General features: G+C 41.7%; 1 protein-coding gene across 3 annotated transcripts; it reads left to right on the top strand.

Annotated features, from left to right (window-relative positions):
* The first annotated feature begins 254 nt into the window (after window positions 1–254).
* ZNF396 (zinc finger protein 396) lies at window positions 255–9,981 on the top strand. 3 transcript variants are annotated; one of them, XM_055368302.2, is made up of 5 exons: window positions 833–1,213; window positions 3,245–3,733; window positions 4,009–4,153; window positions 7,612–7,956; window positions 8,820–9,981. In XM_055368302.2, the coding sequence occupies exons 2-5, from the start codon at window positions 3,317–3,319 to the stop codon at window positions 8,912–8,914; spliced, it is 1,002 nt and encodes a 333-aa protein (XP_055224277.1). In that variant the 5' UTR covers window positions 833–1,213; window positions 3,245–3,316; the 3' UTR covers window positions 8,915–9,981. The 3 variants fall into 3 exon arrangements, with proteins under 3 accessions (XP_055224276.1, XP_055224277.1, XP_055224275.1); XM_055368301.2 differs by lacking the exons at window positions 833–1,213; window positions 8,820–9,981 and adding an exon at window positions 255–331 and having other exon boundaries at window positions 7,612–8,795; XM_055368300.2 differs by lacking the exon at window positions 8,820–9,981 and having other exon boundaries at window positions 898–1,213; window positions 7,612–8,795.
* Window positions 9,982–15,799: the final 5,818 nt, after the last annotated feature.

Genomic DNA, 15,799 nt, shown 5'->3' with positions numbered 1-15,799 from the left:
TCTGTAATCCTTGGCAAGTCACAGGACATTTGAGTTTATTTTCTGTAAAATGGGAATAACCTTACTGAGTTACCGGAGTAAATGAATAATGTAAGCAAAAGCACTTTGCGAAGCAACAATGCTAGTTTATTGAACGGAACACTGAGCAGAGCAGCTGGATTCCCACCGGTCGAGCCTCCCGGTTCTCTTTCCCTGTCCCAAGTGCGCGGCCACAGCGGCTCTTCTCCATGGCAACGGCCCCGCGTTCCGGGCCCCGCCCCGACCCGCCACCAGAACCGGAAGTTGTTGCGCAGCTGGCAGTTCCCCGGTTTCTCCCCGACAGCGTCGGGAGGTGAGACCCGAGGCCTCTTTAGGGCCCCCAGGCTGCGGTCAGAAGCGGTGGTCCCCGGGTGGTGGAAGGGGGACGCGGAGAGGCCGCCGCGGACTCGTCGCCACCCCTCCCTTCGCGCGCAAGTGCAGCACCCTTACACCGTCCCAGATCCCCAGGCCCCTCCCCTCCGCTGCCTGCCCCTGAGTCCGCGCACCCCTTCCCCTCGTCCTTCCCCGGCGGACCCCGGGCGCCTGCCCTCCCAGGTGAACCCGCGCCACCTGCCGCTTCGCCCCGGCGGTTCCCAGCCTGGGAGGCGCGCGGCGCGGCGCGGTGGGCGCGGGAGGTCGGGAGATGGTCGGAAGCCAGCCCTCCCAGAGCCGGCCCACCACAGCAGGGTAGAGCCGAGAGCGCCGTTCCCTGCAGAAAGACCCCTGCGTCCCAGGCTTTGATCGAAGCCTTCCCGCCAGGGACGTTCTTTCTGGTTGTCGTGCGGTGTCGGGGGTTCCTTATCCCCACCTCAGGTTTAGCACAGATTCTGCGCCTGGTGCTGAAGTGACAGGGCGGCCACTCTCTTCCAGAGGCTGCTTTAGCCCCGGGGTCCCTCATATATCCCTTAGGGTACCTGACGGCTCCAAACCGGTGACTTCAACCCTTCCCACCTCTCAGGTCTTGTTCCCCAGACTCTTCTGGCCCCGCTTCATCTGGGAGCGCGGCTGCCTGCCGCCGCTTCCTCCTCTGCGCTGAGACAACGCGCAGGGGTCACCACAAGGGCCCCTGCTGCCTATGGCCTCTAACCACACAGCACCATGGATAAATGTGGACGGCCTGGGTTCAGACCCCAGCTTTGCCCTTGGCCAGAGTACCTGGCTTTGCTGTGACTGCTTCCCCGTCTACAACATGGGGGTAAAAATAATCTAGGGCTTTTATGAGGATTTAACCTTTGTTTATTTTTACTAAGGTGTTCAAAACAGTGCTTGGCACATAGTAAATTCTGTTAATATGTGTGTCTGCTATTGTTTCATAGCACATCATTGTGTAAAGTTGTATCATTTATTTGGTAACAACTTTATGAACTCACAGGCTTTATACAGGGCCTAGAACAATACTTGGTGAAGTGAGAAAATAAGTCAAATGGCAGGATACATAACGATGGAAGATGGAGGCGCACGTAAGATTTTTAAAGTAGTCATCATTTGCCGAAGTTGTACAAACACTATCATATACCTCCTGCCCAATTTAAAAAATATGATTAGACCGGGTGCAGTGCCTCACGCCTGTACTCCCAGCATTTTGGGAGGCCGAGGCAGAGGGATCACCTGAGGTCAGGAGTTCGAGACCAGCCTGGCCAACATGGTGAAACCCCGTCTCTACTAAAATTATAAAAATTAGCCGGGCGTGGTGGTACACGTCTGCAATCCCAGCTACTTGGGAGGCTGAGGCAGGAGAATCGCTTGAACCCAGAAGGCAGAGGTTGCAGTGAGCCAAGATCCCGCCATTGTACTCCAGCCTGGGCAACAGGGCCAGACTCTGTCTCAAACAAAACAAAACAACAACAACAACAAAATGCGATTAGTTACTGGTGATACTTAACAGTAAAATGATACAAAGGAAAGTGCCATCCCCCCCCCCCCACTTTGTTGCTAACAAGCTAATAATACTTGAAGAAATCGTTGCCCTCACAAGTCACTATGATTGTGATGGTATTGTGAATTGATACAGTCTTTGTGCAATATTTTGATAATACATAGCAAGACAGAATTTGCTATTCTCCTTTGATCCTCAACAAGCAGAGGCCTTGGGACATGCTTGAAAGAAATACTTTGAAAGGAGAAAAACAGTATATTCATAAAGATGTGCCTCCCAGCATTAATTATAATAGTGAAATTAGAAACAACCTAAGTATTTTTAAATAGTTAAGTAAGTAATATGGATATGGAAAAAAATAGAAATACATTCAGATGAAGGAACGTGATTGCCTTTTTTGTTGTTGTTTTTCTTTTTTTTTTTTTTTGGTGGGGTAGAGATGGGGTCCCACTATGTTGCACAGGCTGGTCCCAAACTCCTGGGCTCAGGTGATCCTCCCATCTCCCACCTCGGCTTCCCAAAGTGCTGGGATTTCAGGCATAAGCACAGTGCCCAGCTGATTGGTTTATTTTTTTTTTTAATGGTTCCTTTAATGTCGAAGTAATGTTTTAACAGTAAAAGCTGAAAAAAGTCACACAAAAGTGCTTCCGTCATGAGACTGTTTCTTTGAGCTCTTTGCAGCACACTAAATACCGATTGGCTCTTTGAACTGGCTCCAGAGTTAGAGCATTTCTCAGGCTTCCCTTATTTCCATTATCTGGGAGCTTCTATGCAATCCTGGCTGATCTCTTATTGTAATATTCAGTAGCCTTGTGGGCATGGTTTTCAGAATGAATTGTGAATCACTTATGCATATGAATTAATGAGTCTTAGCTGTTTGGTTCTCTTAAAGAAGTATTCTTCAAAAGCATGGTTTCTGGGCCTGGCGTGGTGGCTCAAGCCTGTAATCCCAGCACTTCAGGAGGCCAAGGCGGGTGGATCACCTGAGGTCAGGAGTTCGAGACTAGCCTGGCCAACATGGTGAAACCCTGTCTCTACTGAAAATACAAAATTAGCCAGGCGTGGTGGCGGGTACCTGTAGTCCCAGCTACTTAGGACGCTGAAGCATGAGAATCACTTGAACCCAGGAGGCAGAGGTTGCAGTGAGCCGAGATCACACCACTGCACTCCAGCCTGGGCAACAGAGCAAGACTCCGTCTCAAAAATAAATAAATAAATAAAAGCATGGTTTCTGTTAAGACTAAGGTCAGTAGTTCCTATACAGTGTTATGTTTCTAATCTTAGTTGTTTTGTTCTAAGAAGCATTTGTCTTTTGTCTTCTTTCCACTTGTTTCTTTAATCATATTTAAGGAGTGTCCATCAGGACAGCTTCACCTCCTTGAGGATTAAAGCCTAACAGTACTGAGCTATTTGCCTGTCAAAATGTCTGCAAAATTGGGAAAGTCATCATCACTCCTAACACAAACTTCAGAGGAGTGTAATGGGATTCTGACAGAGAAGATGGAAGAGGAAGAGCAGACCTGTGATCCAGACTCTAGCCTCCACTGGAGCAGCAGCTACAGCCCAGAGACTTTCCACCAGCAATTCAGGCAGTTTGGCTACCAGGATTCACCTGGGCCCCATGAGGCTCTGAGCCGGCTCCGGGAACTTTGTCATCTCTGGCTGAGGCCGGAGGTGCACACCAAGGAGCAGATCCTGGAGCTGCTGGTGCTGGAGAAGTTCCTGGCCATCCTCCCAAAAGAGCTTCAGGCCTGGGTGCAGAAGCATCATCCAGAGAATGGAGAGGAAACTGTGAATATGCTGGAGGATGTGGAGAGAGAGCTTGATGGACCAAAGCAGGTAAGAAGGATGCCTGTGGAGATGAACCCCCAGGCTGAGTCAAGAGCGCTGGCACATCATTGGGAGTAGAGCTCTCAAACTGTATTCCCACTCAGCACAACTGGATGTATAGGGGTGAAAGTACTAATGGGTGTCCCAGCAAATAGAAGGTGGCTCTACTTTTTCCCTCCCTTTTCCTGTGTCCATGATACTTTTTGCATAGTTTCTTCTCTGTTATTTTATCCTCAAGTCCCAACCTGATGGTGTTCTTCAGCCTCAATTATTCCTGTTTTTAGATCTTTTTTGGACGAAGGAAGGACATGATTGCAGAGAAGCTAGCACCTTCAGAAACCACTGAGGAATTGCCAAGTAGCCAGCTCATGCCCGTGAAGAAGCACCTCCAGGGAGCATCATGGGAGCTTCAGTCCTTAAGACCACATGGTGAGGGGGCAGGATTCAGTTCATGGTGGAAGGTGTGGGGGCCCTCTGCTCACCACACACATCTCAGCTGATTTATGCAAGAGGCCTCAAATCTCCCCCTCTCATCTCCTCCTTACTGTGGGAACTTCTGTTATTTGTCCTACTAAATGAAGATCTTCAGTATTTTGTTCTTGCTTCTTTTTCAGAGATTCTTATAAAATCTTCAGACTTTAAATCCCTGACATCTGCATCAGGGTTTTCATGCCTTTTTAAAGTAGCCCTTTTATCTTCAGGCAGCCCTTGAGGCCTTTCTGTGGGACCCCAAGGTACACAGCCCAGAGACCACTGATCCTCATCATCATTTCCTATATAACTGCTCAGTTACTGGTGGGATCTAGTAGCAGAATCGCCTATATTGCTGCTAAGGTGACTTTGCTCTCATATGTGCTTTGAATACACTTCTCTACTCCCTCACATCTTCAACTGGCCTCAACTGCTCTTTGCATTGCTTTCTATAAGTGCTCCAGAATAGCTGTGTAGCAATCTATTCTTCCATTGCAGATACTAAACAAATAAGTGCTATGGGGAAAAAATAAAAACAAAACAAAGAATAAGGGGGCTAGAGGGAAGGTAAGAAGTGGAAATAAGGCTGAGTTAGAGGCCTTGTAGGCTGTGACTGCTCCTGCTTCAGACAGAGTAGCTGTGTTTTCGTCTGTTTTATATATTGGAACTCAATGTAAAATTTCATTTGATAAAAGGGCCATGCTACTTTAAACAGAATGGTGGGGATAGGATCTTATTATATAGAGTGGTAGAAAGGCCTCTCTGATGAAGCAACATTTGAGCAGAGACCCTCCTTCTAGATGATCATCCTGGATAAAATAGGAGCCAGAGATTAAGAGGGAAATCCTACTTGGGAGCATCTCCTTCCTTCTCTCCAGCACTGCTTCCATAGTTCAGTAGTGGCTGATAGCTAAGCAAGGTTAGAGTTTTTCCAAGGGAATTTTTATAAGAAACTACACAAAGGAAATACAGTAATTTAGAAAGAGATTTAGAAAACATTGTTCACCCTAACTTGGCAAGTACTGGCTCTCTGAAGGCTTATACTGGGACACGTAATACCTCCAGTCTAGAAATTGTCTTGGTTTACTTAGAAAAGTGAAAGTCTTTTCACGAAAAAGTATTTTCCATCAGGAAAGGGAGGGAGACCATCCCAGCCTCAGCAGCTTGGTGTGGTGGTGACTACAGAAGTGATCAACCTCAAAGCCAGGTGTGGCAAGAACCACATCCTACCTGTGAATGTCCTCATGGAGGCCTTTCCTACATTTTAAGATTCGTAGAAATTTGAAACAGAATGCAACGGGTCCAGGATCTTGCAGTACAAGGCAGAGAGAACCAGAATCACTTGATAGAATAATAGAACCATTTCTTAAGGCCACAACATGATTTCTGTGGTACTGAGTCATGTCTTATCAAAGCTTCTGGGAGATGATCTTGGTCTCAGTACTGTAAAGTACTAATTGATGCCAGGATTTTGATAGTAATGACTAATCATTGAGGTCACTTTGGAATATAAACTATCAAAAATGAATTTGAGACAGAATCCTTACCATTTATAAAATGATTTCCACTTAAACTAGTAATAATAAATGAGTATGCCATATGCTATGGTTTGAATATTTGTCTCCTCCAAAACTTATGTTGAAACTTAATCCCAAGTGTGGCAGTATTGAGAAGTGAGGCCTTTGAGAGGTAATTGAATTATCACCCCTGCCCTCATAAATGGATTAACTCATTCATAGATTAATGGGTTAATTGGTGATCATAGGAGAACGAAGAGGAAGAAAGGGCTGAGTTAGCATATTAGCATGCTCAGCCCCCTCACCATGAAATGCCCTCCACTGCCTCAGGACTCTTCAGAGGGTCTCCACCAGCAAGAAGGCTCTCACCAGATGCACCCCTCCACCCTGGACTTCTCAACCTCCATAACTATAAGAAATAAATTCTTTTAGAAATAAATTACTCAAGTTCAGGTATTTTATTCTAAGCAACAGAAAATGGACTGAGACAGCATATTTGTGAATAAATACAATAAATAATTTTAAATTCCTTTTGTAATAACTATTTAGACCCATTTGATTTGATTTTTATGTATTTTTTCAAGTTAGGTTTATTTAGTTTGCTGCAGCAAGAAAGAGAACACGGCACAGAAACTATGGGGTGTGTCATTAAGAAGGAATTGGGAAGGGCTTATGTTAAGATTTGAGCTTATGTTGGGTGATTCTAAGGAGATTGTAGAGACAGCAGGTAGATCCATTTTAAGTAAATTCTAAAGAGTAAAACAACAACTCAGTTTTCTTATTCAGTATCACACTGCATCACTAATTGTTCTCCCCAGACTACCTTTCTCACCCCATCCTTTTGATTAGGCCTTGAGAGGGCCCAGGGAATCACTTATCATCAGTACCTCTCTGGGTTGCTTTTAATCTTATTTATATAATTACTTCAGATAAAGGCACCCCCAGTAGTCACAGTCAGCCCCAGCCAAGTCATCTCCCCAGACATGTCCAAAACTGTTGTACTTTGCTTTTATAAACTCATTTTAAGCTCCTGTCTTTCAGCAGCTTCAGTTAAAATGCCACCATGAGGATAACTGAAGTGATTTCTTCAGGTAATGCAACCACATTACACTGGCATTTTCACATCTGAGTTAGCAGTTCTGCTGGAGCTTTAGGCACCCTGAGTCATAAGGCCCTCTGCATCAAGCCAGATTTGTGTGCCGCCTGAGTGGCCGCAGCCCATAAGCAGCCATGTACATTTTTCATGGATGTTAAATGTAATACAAAATAATACAACAAACAGCGATTCAACCAGTAATATAAAATCCATACAGGAGTAGAGGTTTTTCATCAGTGGGTACTCTGCTACCCTTGATCTTTTGAGGTACTAGTTATCCTAGTCTATAATCTTCCCTTTATTGGCCTAACTTATATTTTCTTACTTTATTTTCCACATTCCTTTTTGGCCCCTTGGCTTTCTTCAGCTCATTTCTTTGCATAGTTACTGATTCCTTTATGAATATTAAGCTTTATTTGTTTATTGATACTCCAGTACTAAATCTTGTTTCTTACTCCCACTGGCACATTGGATTCCTCTCCTTCTAGCTCTCTGTGTCTCCAATCATTTCTTCTTTCTAAGCCCTTTCTTTCCTTCCAGACTTTCCTTAGTCTCTGACATATCTTTTTATCCTTATTCCCTATTATGTCTTTTCCATAGAACATTGCAACTTTATAGTTTAGTTGACTGCCTCCTCAGTATGTAAACCTTTTCTATGTCTTATATAAACTTCTCAATATTTTGTCTTACACTCTCCATCCTTCACATTGTGTGTTGTTTTATAAACATGCTAGCAATAATCATGTATATTTCATTTGGATCATCCTTTCTCTTTCCTGGTGACATTTGTTTTTCCATTTCAGATGAAGACATCAAAACTACAAATGTGAAATCTGCTTCAAGGCAAAAGACTTCTTTAGGCATAGAACTGCATTGCAATGTTTCCAATATCCTTCATATGAATGCCTCCCAGAGTTCCACATATAGAGGAACCTATGAACAAGATGGTAGGTTTGAAAAGAGACAAGGAAACCCTTCTTGGAAAAAACAACAGAAATGTGATGAATGTGGCAAAATCTTTAGTCAGAGCTCAGCCCTTATTTTACGTCAGAGAAACCACAGTGGAGAGAAACCTTATGCATGTGACGAGTGTGCAAAGGCATTCAGCCAAAGCGCGATTCTGATTCAGCATCGACGAACCCGTACTGGTGAGAAGCCCTACAAGTGTCATGACTGTGGCAAAGCCTTTAGTCAGAGCTCGAATCTTTTTAGACATAGGAAAAGACACATTAGAAAAAAAGTCCCATAAGTATCATGAGGGAATCAAAGCATTTACTCAGAGCTATTTCAGCACAAGGGAAGACACAAGATGCAAACGCTCCTTAGTACAAATCAGTGGTCTTAGTAAGCACCAGTCTCCTTTCAAGAATCATGAAAGCCACAGGAGAGAAGGTTGAAGATCTCATGTCAGCATTATTTGCTTTTCTGCTTATCAATGCAGTCTCAATTCTGACGTTTGCAATTCCAAAGCTTAATTCAGATTTCCATCCCTATGCAGCCCTTGAAAAGGCATTCTCAGACATGTTCTACTATTTTCATTATTAACACATATAATGAATTAGTATAGATCTTTTTAGACAAGTATGTTTTTTCCCTCATTGAGAAGGAACATGTGAGTTACTCAGTGTAAAAATAGACATTCTCCTCCATTTCATAACTTGAGCACTAGAATTCTAAAGACCAAAAATTAAAGCACTCAAAAAGAATTCCTGGCTGGGTGCGGTGGCTCATGCCTGTAATCCTAGCACTTTGGGAGGCCGAGGCGGGCAGATTGCCTGAACTCAGGAGTTCAAGACCAGCGTGGACAACACGGCGAAACCCCGTCTCTACTAAAATTCAAAAAATTAGCCAGGCATGGCAACGTGCGCCTGTAATCCCAGCTACTAGGGAGGCTGAGGCAGGAAAATTGCTTGAACCCCTCAGACCGAGCGAGACTCCATCTCTAAAATAAATAAATAAATAAATAAATAAATAAATAAAAATAAATTCCTGTTTTGTCTTCTGTTACCAGATTCAAAATATGAACATGTGATTGCAGAGGCCCAAAAGAATATGTACTTCAAGACTAGGCTGAAGTGTCCCAGGTCACTTTCAGGAGGCAGATAAATAAAGGGCCTTATCTTATGAAAGCACACAAGAGCCTCCATACTATTAATATCAAGTTAATTTCCCATGTTGGAAAAAAATAATCTCCTTTGCAATGTAATTTGGAAATAAGTCAATGGAAACATGAAAATGACTGCTTATCTACAAGGAGTCAGCTAAACATAAGGAATGTTTTCATAACAATATTAATCTATGGGTGCTTCTGTAAGATGGATGATCATCTTAATATAAAGAAAAAAGGGAGATGAACAAAATTGTCAAACAAGACTGATGTACCACAAGTGTTGTCAAGTACAGTGTGTGTCGGAGAGATGTACCACAGCTTAACTGGAAGAGGAAGCCCATAACTGCTGATGACAATACTTTCAGTGTCCCCTTTTCTGGCATAAATCAACTATGAATATGTTTCAAGCATCACAAGACAACCTTTTCTGAGTCTTCTGTATTCTTAGTAAGATGAGTTTCTAGACACGCTGTCATGAAATGAGATCCTGGATTTTGATGCTCTTGTACATATGGACAAATCACTGAAGTTCAATTTAAAGGGTCCACTGCAGTCCCTTATAAACAATTGTTGAACCTAACCATTATAGTTTATAAGTTTTAAGACATTTATGGGATATCTTATTTGGCTTATCTATGGGATATGAGTAACTATGTTTTACCTGCATTTAATTCAGCCAGATTCCCTGTTTAAAAATAAAATTACTGAATCGTACATTATTAAAATTATTCTGACAGTATACAAAGAACACAATTATCTATTTTCCAGAGATTCTTGATAAAACTCTGTAATGTTACTACAATAATACATGTATTGTGTTTTCCCTGGTGCTACAGTTACCCAATATGGAGGCAAACATCAGAAATCAAAGTCCTTGGAATAAGGGAAGAGACTCATAGTAAACTTCTTTGTCTGGTTGGGTTCCTCATAAAGTATAAAACATTTCATTCTCAAAAAATCCAACCATATCTTAGAGTATCTCCAGAAACTGGCTTAGAGGAGCTCCAAATATGTGGAATTACCACACTCTGCTTAGTTAGTATGCTGATAAATGTAAGATTAGTAGGAGAAGTGAATGTAAATTTTATTATAGAATTTTCTGATAGTGATTATGATTTGTAGCTCTAGTGAATATGAATTTTATATTGAGTTGTGTGTATCTTGAGTCACTAAAAATGTAGGATACTTTTTATTTGGGGCTCATTGTCTTTGTAATTACGGAGAGGAACAAACCATCTATTGATGCAACAAGTACCTCAGAGATGTATATATTGTGAATTACTGCTTAATTATGGAAAGAGTTTCTTAGGTTCTATGTGGATAAGATGGCAGAATCTAAATCAAGTATTTTGAAGGAAGCACCCATCTTCACTAGGTGCTGCCATCAACTTTGTAAGGTTGCATTCTCTTTATTGTGAATAATTTGAGTGTCTCCACAAGAAAGTGGTATGAATCATATCGTCTAAGTATATGATGAATCTTTAAAGGGTGTTTCTGTGTACTTTGAATTATTTTGCAGTTATGTAGGTATCCTAATGAGTGAATGGTACTAGTTTATATAAAAGGAGAATTAGTTGAGCTAACCTTGGTTTTAAAAATTAGCATTAGCACCCCCATTATATTAGTTTTCAGGGATAGTAAATACTCCAAAATGAAATTGGTATTGTTTTATGGCTTTCACTTCATCTGGGCCTTCAAGATTACCAATAATCCTATATGGTTTGTTTGTTTTTGTTTACCACTCCCATTCTCTTCAGAGACCAAGTCAAATGTTCATCACTGTCCTTACAACAGTGGCTTAACACAGCAAGCCTTTCTGTGTTAGGAATGCTTCTGGATGCAAAATCCATCTTTGGTGGTTTAAACAAATAGGAATTTTCAGCCTGAAATCTGGAAGGTGGGTTGCTGGCTCTCAATCTGCAGCTGGAATGACGACTGGTCTAACTTTACCTCATGCTATTTTGTCCGATTTTCGAGAGAGCTGTCACAGCTCTAGGAACTAGGATTAAGTCAGGAAGAAAGGAGAAAGACAGCCATGCTAAGCAAAAAGCTTTCCAAAAACCCTAGCAAAATCTGGCTTATGTTTCCTTGTTGCAACTGTGTCTGGTAGGGCAAGCGTTTTCAACCTCTAGAGGGAAAGCAGGCCAGATGGGGGTTGAGGACGACATTGGGTTAGCCAACCGTGTTTGCCATACTAATCCTTTGCCACCTTCCTCCTTATGGGCAGACAACTATCTTTTGCTTCCTGCATTAAAGGAAAAAAAGATAAGAACTCTTACAAGTTCCTATGACTAAATTTGCCAAATTATTTACACTTTACCCATCATTTCCTCTCTTCTGAGAATGAGAGAGGGGCCTCTCCCCCTTCTGAGAATGAGAGAGGGGCCTCTCCCCCTTCTGAGAATGAGAGAGGGGTCTCTCCCCTCTGAGCCTCAGCGTTCTCACCTCTGAAAGGCCTTGGCTGCCAGTCATTCTTCCTCTCTTCTATTTCTTCACTCTCTGCCTTCCTTCTGCATCCATCCCTTCAACACTTAAATATGCTGTTGTGACCCTGCCTCCTACCCTATATTTTTCCAGCTTACACTGGCAAAATTCAAGATGGTGGCTAGTCCCTGAGTGAGGGGAATTATGTGGCCCTTAACTTTCCCCTCTTCATATGCATTCATCTCTCAACCAGAGTAATCTTGCTAAGGCATACATTTTATCATGCCCTTTCCCTGTTTAAGACATAGGCTTTCCCTTGTTTTAGGATAAAGTCAGAACTGCTAAACAAGATTGTTAAGGCTCTTTGTGATCTGACCACAGCTTACCACTTCAGGTTCAGCTCTTGCCATTGCCTCTATGCTTCAGCCATTTTGAAATATCAGAAGTCCTCTAGCCTTTGGACCTTTCCATGTACTCCTTTTGAACTCCTATCTAGCTTTCACATGTTACCTAATTCCAGTGTGTTCTTCATGTTTTAGTTTAGGTACCACTTCTTCCCTAACACCCAAAGAGTAGGTTGGAAAGCACCACCACACTCTTATGTTAATTGCATATCAGTCTGTTCTTATCCTTACCATTACATTTATCTCATGAAATAAAATATTTTTAAAGTATTAAATTACAAGTATGGCTGCAAGGAAGAGGAGAATAAATGACACCTTGGGATGGAAAAAGTTATGGAGTAGCAAAAAGAAAAATTTTTAAGGCTCTCCTAGTCCTGGGAAGAGTGAGTCAATGAGAGGGTCAGGCACAGGGTGTCCTTTCACCTCTGTTGCCCAACCCTGCAGAATTTTGGAGGGGGTTAGGGGAGAATCAAGGGGAGAAGGCTGTGCCCCCTTGCCATTGAGTGCATTGGGAGGAAAATTATTGAACAGACTGCTAGTGCTCCAACACTGAACTCTCATAAAAACGGCCATTCAGTGTTAGGTAAATGGCCTCTATCAGCTAGTATGTGGCTTGAAAGAGATACGGCAGTTCTCTGTGCCCAGTGGGAACCTTGGAAAATAGCTGACTATAGAGCTGGAAAGTTGGGATAGTTGAGCAAGTAACCTTGTGGATCCTGTAGCTAAGAGCTGCAGGGCCCACCAGACCTTACTGGGGACCTATAGCTCTTCCTAGAAACAAAGTGGAGGCAAATCACCAAGGAAGAGACACTGGCCCCCAGCCCAACCAAAAAAACAGATGATTTGTTGCCGCAGGTTTGGTGAGCAAGCACCACAGAAGACCAGCTGCCCAGAATAGAAACCAGAGAAGATCAGAACAGCAAGCCCACCTAATACCTAATCCATAGCACCACCTCATCACAGGGAATGTATGCCCCCTCACCTTCCCAAGCAGGTGGCAGAAAAGGGCAGAGTGAGAAATAGCCATGAGAGGGAGTTGAACTTAAAATGGACTGAATAATTCAATTTAATAATAACTAAACATAACAATTTAATTCAGCTCTTTCACCACCCACCCACCCACCCAATGGGGCAAGGATTCAAGAAAAAAGATTATCAGTTATAAAAAATAAACTACATTTTCCTTTGCTTATTTGAGAAGCAATGTGATAACTTTTTGCCCTGCTTAAATGGAGATTATATCTATTTCTGTATTGACTCCACTATTTCATGCTGCCTGAGAGCATAAGCTGCCTCATTTACCATTGTTTCCCAAGCATCTGGCACAGTACGTGGCCCATAATAGGCACTCAAATACTTGTGGAACAAAAATATTTGAAAAGTATATATCTGATAAGGTATTACTATCTAGAATATATAAAGAACCCCTCCAACTCAACAACAACAGAAATTTCAAAAATGGGTAAAGGTCATGAATAGACACTTCTCCAAAGAGGACACCTAAATGGCCAATAAGCACATGAAAAGATGGCCAATGTCACTAATCATTAGGGAAATGCAAATCAAAAGCACAATGATATACCACTTCACAACCATTAGGATGGTTATTATTTTAAAAAGAAACAGGTATTGGAAAAGATGAGGAGAAATTAGAACCTTTGTGCATTGCCATTGGGAATGTAAAATGGTGTAGCTGCTATGGAAAACAGTTTGGTGGTTCCTCAAAAAGTTAAACAAAATTCTCATATGATCCAGTAATTCCACTTCTATGTATATATTCAAAAGATCTGAAAGCAGAGACTCAAACAGGTATCTGTATGCCAATGTTCATAGCAGCATTATTTGAAATAACCAAAAGGTGGAAACTACACAAATGACCATCTACATATGAATGAATAAACAAAATTTGGTATAGACATACAACAGAGTATTACTCAGCCATAAAAACAAATGAAATTCTGATACATGCTACAAGGATGAACCTTAAAAACACTATGCTAAGTGAAATAAGCCAGACATGAAAGGGCAAATGTGATTCTGCTTATTTGAGGTAACTAGAATAGGCAAATTCATAAAGACATAAAGTCAAATAATGATTACCAGGGGCTAGAGGAAAGGGGGAATGGAAGTTATTGTGGATACATGGTTTCTGTTAAAATCATGAAAAAGTTCTGGAAATGTAAAGTGGTGATAGTTGAATAACATTACGAATGTTCTTAACACCACTGAATTGTACACTTAAAAATGGTTAAAATGATAAATTTTTGTTACGTATATCTTATCACAATGAAAAACAAAAGCATTGGAAGAAACAAAAATGAAGCTGCTTTTTTATAATCCCTGCCATAATAAAGCTTATATTCTAGCAAAGAAAAGAAAATCCTGTGGAATGAATGTTATTCAAAAGCAAAGAATCTGAAAGATAAAATCCAGATGTCCTTGGTGAAAGGACTGACTGACTGTAAGCCCAAATAATGTTCCCTTTGCCACTAAACATTGAGGACAGGGGATGATGAGATTATCCAAGGAGCCCTGGAAGAATGTTCAAATGGACCATATAGGCCACAAATCCTGAATGGCTAGGAAATAATATAAAAATTGGTTGTAATTTCTTAGACTCAAAATTATTTTCTTATATAAATCTATATGTTTAATCACTTTGCTGATTCCTGAGATTTTGCTCAATGGATGTACCTTATTGTCTAGGTGTATTAATCTTAGTTGTGTTTGAATCTAAATGGTTTGTCTTCAACTGAAGGGTCATTTTTATTCAAAGGTGACAATGACATTGAGAGACAGCTTACATAAGGTGTGGAACTCTAGTGTCATAGTTAATGATCAACCACATAGACATTTGGTATCTTTTCCTATATAGCTTTGGGGGCTCCAGTCTATCCATCTTAGAAGTAGTTGTCAGGATTCTAGGGAGAATATCTCCAGTTGGACATGTTAATGTGCTGCATCAGAACTGGATCAGCCTATTAAATTTTTTTAATTTTTTGGCTATTACCAGTCTTGTCACCTAGGTGGTTTTACGGTTTGACTTCTTAATACTTTTTCTACCCCAAATGATTAGTCCAAGCCAATCATGATCATCCAATTCCACCTGTGGGCCAGGCATGGTGGCTCACACCTGTAATCCTAGCACTTTGGGAGGCTAAGACCAGAGGATTGCTTAAGCTCAGGAGTTCAAGACCAGCTGGGCAACAAAGCAAGACCCCATCTTTTTAAAAAGAAAAAAAATTAAAACAAAAACAATTCCACTTGCCTGCTTTTGGTTTAGGAATGAGTATTTCACCCAATCCAGGCCAATGAGACATCAGGAGAAGCCTGCCCCCTGACTTCTGAGAAAAGCTTGCTTTCTTCTAAAAAAACAAAAAGAGACATACAGATGATATCGTCCTATTCCCACATGTTACTGTGAATGGTTATGATGCTAGGAAATGCTGCATCAGCTGGAAGATGAAGCTGACACATGTGGAAGAAAGAGCTATGAAAACTGCAGGATTTTAAGCACATAAACGTGAAGGGAAAAAATAGAAAACAACAGGAAAGCAAGACTGAATCCCAGATGTACCATTCCTTTAAATAGCTATAGAAGAAGAGAATATTTAAAATGAATTATCTAATCATCCACCTTAATAAACTAGGGGGGGAAAAAAAACAAAAAAGCAACTTAAACCAAGTAAGTAGGAGGGGGCGTAGAATGATAAAAACAAGAACAGAGGCTCTGACTCCAGGGAAGATAGAGTAAGCACACTCCCCCTTGTCAGGCCTCTGAGCCCAAGCTAAGCCATCAAATCTCCTGTGACCTGCATGTACACATCCAGATGACTGGTTCCTGCCTTAACTGATGACATTCCACCACAAAATAAGTGAAAATGACCTGTTCCTGCCTTAACTGATGACAATATATTGTGAAATTCCTTCTCCTGGCTCATCCTGGCTCAAAAGCTCCCCTACTGAGCACCTTGTGACCCCCACTCCTGCCTGAGAACAACCCCCCTTTGGCTGTAATTTTCCTTTACCTACCCAAATCTTATAAAATGGCCC

The sequence above is a fragment of the Gorilla gorilla genome, chromosome 17 (genome assembly GCF_029281585.2).
Source record: "Gorilla gorilla gorilla isolate KB3781 chromosome 17, NHGRI_mGorGor1-v2.1_pri, whole genome shotgun sequence".
Classification (NCBI taxonomy): Eukaryota; Metazoa; Chordata; class Mammalia; order Primates; family Hominidae; genus Gorilla; species Gorilla gorilla.
Note: the sequence above shows the minus strand (reverse complement) of the source record. Positions and strands in the feature narration are given on the sequence as shown.

What these genes read in the sequence shown, in the direction of transcription:
- ZNF396 (XM_055368301.2), top strand. Translation starts at nt 3,317, where the DNA reads ATGTCTGCAAAATTGGGAAAGTCATCATCACTCCTAACACAAACTTCA. An exon ending in AGCTTGATGGACCAAAGCAG is followed by an intron (nt 3,734 to 4,008) that starts GTAAGAAGGATG and finishes TCCTGTTTTTAG; the next exon opens with ATCTTTTTTGGACGAAGGAA. An exon ending in TCAGTCCTTAAGACCACATG is followed by an intron (nt 4,154 to 7,611) that starts GTGAGGGGGCAG and finishes TTTCCATTTCAG; the next exon opens with ATGAAGACATCAAAACTACA.